The 6,563-nt window shown below is 34.3% G+C and overlaps 1 protein-coding gene across 1 annotated transcript; it reads right to left on the reverse strand.

Annotated features, from left to right (window-relative positions):
* Positions 1–1,167: 1,167 nt before the first annotated feature.
* On the reverse strand, positions 1,168–5,825 carry LOC137820980 (uncharacterized). Its single transcript, XM_068625343.2, has 9 exons — positions 5,367–5,825; positions 4,678–4,714; positions 4,474–4,552; positions 4,311–4,356; positions 4,129–4,227; positions 3,168–3,236; positions 2,734–3,073; positions 2,477–2,625; positions 1,168–2,303 (listed from the first exon to the last, which is right to left on the reverse strand). The coding sequence occupies exons 1-9, from the start codon at positions 5,694–5,696 to the stop codon at positions 1,476–1,478; spliced, it is 1,977 nt and encodes a 658-aa protein (XP_068481444.1). The 5' UTR covers positions 5,697–5,825; the 3' UTR covers positions 1,168–1,475.
* Positions 5,826–6,563: the final 738 nt, after the last annotated feature.

Here is a 6,563-nt window from a genome sequence, read left to right on the forward strand (position 1 = left end):
TTACATAATTTATTTACTCAAAATAGTTACATAATTTCTTCACTTAAATGTGTATATATATATATATATATATTATTGCTGATAAACATAGATATTATTAAAACCATTTTTGTAAAATTATTTATTCTTAAAATTACATTATTCTAATATCATAAAGATAACACAACCAAAATACGTATTCCTGTCCGTTTTAAAATAGAAAAAAAAATGAGTTTATTTAAATTTAAATTGTTGAATGTTTGATCAAATAATATTTTTATTTTTTTTAAAACTTTAAAAACCTGTACAAAAAAATATATTATTATTATCATAATCAAATCATAAATAAGAATTTTTATATTTTTATAATTTAACATATCATAATACTGTTTGGAGCATTATAACTATTTAATTTTCATTATCAAACTTTTTTTAGAATTTTTTACTGAAAATAGCATATACACTAATTATGTCAAATCACAACAATAGTTATTTCTATGAGCTTTTAACAGTATACTTTTTTTTTACTTTAACGTTACAGAGAAATTATTACTTTTTACTTTATATAATCTTCTTTTTTACAATACTTAATATAATATTTTAACATACAATTTATTAAATTCTTTTGAAACATCTTCAAGAAAATGTTACGAATAATACATCTGAACTAAAACTTTATATCAATAAATAAATTGAATTTCAGTTTTAAATTTTGTATGTTTAAGTAATAGAGCATTCAATTGAAACTATAACATTGAAGAATTATTAACACTTAAAAAAATTTATTATTTTATTATAAATATTTTATTTCAAAAAACGAGTTGTTGTGTTGTTTTTACTGTGTAAAAAAAAACTATAAAAACTTCATTCTATTTACATGCAGTATCTCTAACCGATCCAGGGTAAAATAAAATAAAGAAAAGAACAAAAATTCTTCCTATACACACATGGATATGGAATTTCTCAAAGACAATTTTAATGTAGAGAATTGCAGTGTTTGATCTACCATTAAAAGTTATAAAAATGTTATCTACCAAAAAAATTTATTATAATTTATATTTTAATAATTCAGATTTCATACCGACTGTAGAAAGCTGCAGAAAAAAGCGGCAGTTTCAGGAATTGGATGGGAGTGGCTTACATTAATTATAGTTATAATTAATGAATTATTAGTAGACACATAGAAAATGCAATAAGAGGATTGTTATCCAAAACAGCATAGTGAAAATGAGGAGAATAATTAAACATTTCATGTCTCAATCGCACGTATGTCATTAAGACTTGGCCGATACCAATTCAACTGTATACTTACTGGAGTGGCCAACCTCTATCATAAGGTCAAAAAAACAAAAAAAAAATGAGAAGACTGTTTTTAAATGTCTGTGATTTTAAAAGGAAAGGTCCATTAAATTGGGTCTTTTCTTTCCTATAACATGACAATATCATGTTAGTAAGCAATATGAGAGGATTCAATCCCAAAAAATATATATATATCATCAGAGCTGTAATGCCAAATTGGGCTGCAACTGAGAACCAGCCTCCACGTTGGAACTACTTGGTGAATTTGTAGTTCCAATCCTTCCATTCAAGTCATTAGAATGTGCAAAAGAATTCTGTTTAGTGGGAACTTCCAAACCCGGCCAAGATGATTTCCCAGCAATCCCTTGAGACCAACTTCGTGGCTCAAACCCAGATTCCCGGGCCAATAAATTACCGGATTCTAATTGACTTGATTTGCTCCCGTATTGTCCCATAAGAGAAGGATTCATATTTGTCTGCGCAATGCGGCTGCTTGTGGGATCCATGTCAAACATTTGAGGAGCAACCCCAGCACTCGGAGACCCAGTTAGGTCAGCAAGTCTTACCATCTTCATTTGTGGTGAAAAATTAGAACCTAACCAATCATGTGAACCAAAATCATCAGAGTGCGCCACGGATTCCTGCTGAATCCTCACAGGAGTTATGGACTCAGATCCGCCACCAATGTTGGTTGCCGGATTCAACTCTTTCTGGTAATTATTTATAACCATGTCTCCACTTTGGAAGCAGGGTCTATTTGCAAGGGGAAGTGATCCAGATGGAGAAGAAAATCTACTTCTACAATCCTCTACCACGGGAGGGTCTGAAGTTCTACCCTCGTCACAAACTGGGAAGTGTTGCTTCTGTGACCCGTCATCTTCACTTACCCATCCAGGACCAAATTCATGTCCTGTAGGCAAAACACTGCTTATTTTACTTGCAGCAATCTTCCAAACAACAGGACCAAGATCTGCAGCAAAATGGGCTAGACTTCTTGCATAACTGTGCTTCATGTGTATACCAACCTGATTTATACAAAAGAGGCGGACGTGAATTCTTTGGCCAACTAAAAACCCTTTTGAATTTGACTTTGCATGAGATGTTAACAAGATAGAGACAATCAAAGATTTTTAAGTATCATGATTCAAAAACGAGGAAAGAGTAAAAAAGGAAAGAAAAAAAAAACAGAAGTTCGTACAGCAAGAAGTTGCTTGACTTCATCTTCAACTGTAGTCAACAGCGGTCCTTCATTTCCTAAAGTCACTGGTATTTTGTAAGAATCGCGCCTGGTCTCATCAACTGTATACTGCTTCTTTCCATATCTTAACACAGCTTTTACAACAGAAGCTGCAAACAAAGACATAATTAATTGATGATTTCCAATAAAATGGGGCATTTGTTTGTCCCTAGTTTAATAGAGAAGGTATGGGACGATGGGAAAGTGTAGATATAGACCTGGAAATTCATTCTCCCATTCGGACCAACCCGTATACCCTCCATTGTTAAAAGTGCTGTTGTAGGCCCTAGCAGATGAATCTGTAGGCTGAAATTTGCTTGGTACTTTCCTAAGATTATAACCGTTGGAGCCACTAGCAATATCCCCGCCAGAAGCAAGAGTTGCATCAGAAGAAGATTCAGGACCAACGCGCTCAGCAGAAGGCATACCCAGTGACTTTCTTGAGAGCTTGCCTGGTGGCCTTCCTCTCTGCACAACTTTGGGCTGTGGTTCACTATCATCACTATCTTGTCTCAGATTCTCAAAGTCCTTCCTTGCGATCTCTTGCATGGCTCGGGCCTAAGAAAAAGTAAAATATTTACCTTTAATAGACACTAAACAAATAATACAAAGGGATGGAAACAATATAGTTTGGTTAAAAACTTCACCAAACCTGTCGGTGGTAAATGGTATCTGATGAATTATATTGCATTGCATTAGAGCAAATCAAGAACACATCTTTCTGCAAGAATGAAGCAACAGTATTTCAAAATTGTATCAGAGTAACAAGAAATATTCTCCTAAACGATCAAAGTAGTACATGGAACCCAAACCATCCACTCAACAACCCACCCAAACTAACACAACAGTGTGTTGCATAATTGGGGAAGATCTGCTACAATGACCAGAAATTTAAAAGTTTACCCAAATCAGACATATCGGTGAATCTAAAACAGGCAGCATGTTAAGAAACAGCCATCGGTCATATGAATGCATGGGTTTAATAGATAACAAACAATGACAGACCAAGAATTACATGCTGCACTGCACATGACATATTAGGAATAACTGTCCTTAATAAAATTTGATGTTAGAAATCATCAGTTTGTCATATATGTTGGTTTCCCACAAGAAAGTTCTTTAAATCTTACATTCAGCACTAGTTTCAAAAACTCCTAATAACTACATTAACCTTCTGTAACTGTGAAGCATGCATTAACCATAATTCAGAAGCATTAGTCTATAGTTACATTTCAAGTGTCCTATCATGGTAATCAAATAAATAAATGACTAAAGATTTTTGGGAAGAACAATAAAAAAGGGGAGGTAGATACAGATGTTCAATTGGCTGATGAAAGATGGCAATTGTTCATAAACGCTCGAAACAGAAAATGTAGTAGCATTAATTACTTAGCAAGAACCAAGAAATCAGCACAGTAAGCAACATTATCTGAAAGTTATACTTCTTTTGTTTCAAGGACTTTTTGATTAATAGGCAAACATTACAAAAAAAACGAAAATTACATAATAGAATGCCATGGGAGTTCTGACCCAGAAGCAAATCACATAGAGTCTGCTCAGATAGAAAGTTAAAAGAGCTTTTGAGAGTTGCTACAAAAAATAGTAGCACCAACCTCAAAATGTTCCAAATCGGTATATAGTTCCCCATCCAATTTCTTTCTCACAGTTCCAAAATCCATCGGGTTTTTGATGATGTCATGATAATCAGGAAGCTGCAGCAACAAAGTAAGGTGTTGAGCATTCAAACAGTGAGAAATCAATTGCAAGTACTCTTTTATCATATAAAAAATTGAACCTCTTCTGGATCCACAGGCTCAGAGAACACCCCGTGCGTGTCCTTCCTGCAAGAAGGTTGAGCAGTAAAGAAACATCAAATACCCTACTTGAAAAAAACAAACAAGGGGGAAAAAAGAAAAAGAAAAGAAAGAAAGAAACAAATAAGACTACAAGAGACACACTTTTGAAGTCTGTCAAGGATAAACAGCAAGAGCTTTTTGTCTGGCAAAGGTGTAGTGGGACCGGACTCCCCCTGCGAACCTGTCAACACATAATATAAAAATCGCCATTAATATTCCCCCACTATACTATATACTATGTATGCCCCCCTGCCATTGCACCTCCATTGAGAAATCATTTCACAAAACTCTTCGTTTTATACATACCATGTTTACTGTCAGTCGCTTTCGGAACCTTCCCATCCTGCAAGCAAAATCACCCCATCATCAAATACCATAAAAAGACATGTGCGTGTGATTTTGTAACACACAACCATCCACTTTTTATCCATAGTCCTCCAAAAGAGAATCGAAAATCAACCCCCCAAAAAACAATTATTTTTTTTGAAAAAAAAAGGGCGCAACTCACGAGCAAGCTACTAAGCTATAGAGTCTTGCGCTGAAGGGCAAGGAATAAAGAGAAAATTAAAAAATGAATAGCCCCAACAATACTGGGAGAAAAGACAAATTGAAGCTTTTATGCATATCCGTGCATAAACGAAGGCTCGATCTGGCGTACAGCCAATAATGAAAGATTAAAACTAGGGCCAAAAAGAAAGAAGAAGCACCCACCAGTGCCAGTGCCCCACATAAATTTTCCCCCAAATAAATTAAATTAAATAACACCAAAATTGAAAACCTAAACGGTCAAACCAACAAACACATCCACCGGTTCCGAGTCCAGCGAGTTCACCGCGAATTAAAATAAAAACAAAAAGGAAACAATATTGCGCGCGAATTCCCAAAATATAATAAAACAAATAGCGAAAATCGGCGTTCTAACATGAAGAGCCCGCAAATCGGAAGAGCGGAACAGAGAGATTGTAATAATGGGTGAGATGAATGGTGAAACGCACCGTTTGGTGGTGTTGGAGAGGGTCAATCTTGCGCCTCTTGGGATCGGAATTGAATGGCTGGGAATTGGGGAATAATGTTGGGTTGTGGAGATGGGAATTGAGCCCGACGAGGAGCTTGTGCTTCTTCTCCTTGCGCTCGTCGTCGTCGTCGTCGTGGGTAGCAACGTTGGTGTTTTTGGGGTGTGAATTGGTGGAATTGGGGTTGTTCTGTCGCTGGTTGTGGTGTTGGCCCTGTTGCTGTTCCTTCTTGAGAGATCGCTTTTGAAGATCCAAAAGAGAGGGGCGTCCCTTCTTCTTCTTCTTCGTCATCGTTTCAGATACCTCGCCCATTGTTTCCTCCTCTTTTCTCGCTCTCCCCAAACAACACACAGAAACAAACACGTCCAACACCTTCTCTCTATTCTCCCCTTTTTTAACAAAAACAAATTTATTAAATTCTTATAATTATAATATTATTTCAATTACAAATAAATTAATACGTGTATATATATAAAACAAAATATCTATATTCTGCTCCACCCGTGCACCTCACGTGACAATCGCCTTTTTCCTACTTCCACTTCTTCTTCACCTCACACTCACTTTCTTCTTCCTCTTCCTACAATAACCCTTTTTAACTTATTCTTACCACATCCTTAAAAATACAAACTCAACATATGCTTCTAAAAACTTTTTTTAAGGTTGCACTTCTAATAAAAAACAACTCATCAAAACTAAATCTACTTTTTCTATGCCATCAAATAAATATATACACTTCTTGTTAATAAATTCATATTTTTACTTTTATGGGAAGCTTTTTATTTATGTAAATAATTAAATATTTTCTTAAAAAAAATTGTATGCTTTTTATATTGATTTAAAATATTTCTCTCGTCTCTTTCTTTTACAGTTTTTTTCTATTTCCTGGGGTGTTACATGATCCAAACATTTATCTAATAATTCCTCGGGTGTAGTAAATGTTTATTTAATTCTTTTTTAGATCAATATTTTTTTTCTAGGATGAATAAGTGTTTGTGCTTCTATTTTAAATATCTTTAAAATTAATAAAATTTACAAATATTATTTATTTATAGTTTTATTATTAAAAAAATTTGTCTTATTATATATATAATTTATGTGGATGAAATGGGATATATAACACTGTGTACAAAATATAATTATTAGTGTTCCTACTAGGGAGATGAGATCTAGAAAACT

This window comes from Phaseolus vulgaris, chromosome 9 (assembly GCF_051622355.1).
Source record: "Phaseolus vulgaris cultivar YP4 chromosome 9, ASM5162235v1, whole genome shotgun sequence".
Taxonomy (NCBI): domain Eukaryota; kingdom Viridiplantae; phylum Streptophyta; class Magnoliopsida; order Fabales; family Fabaceae; genus Phaseolus; species Phaseolus vulgaris.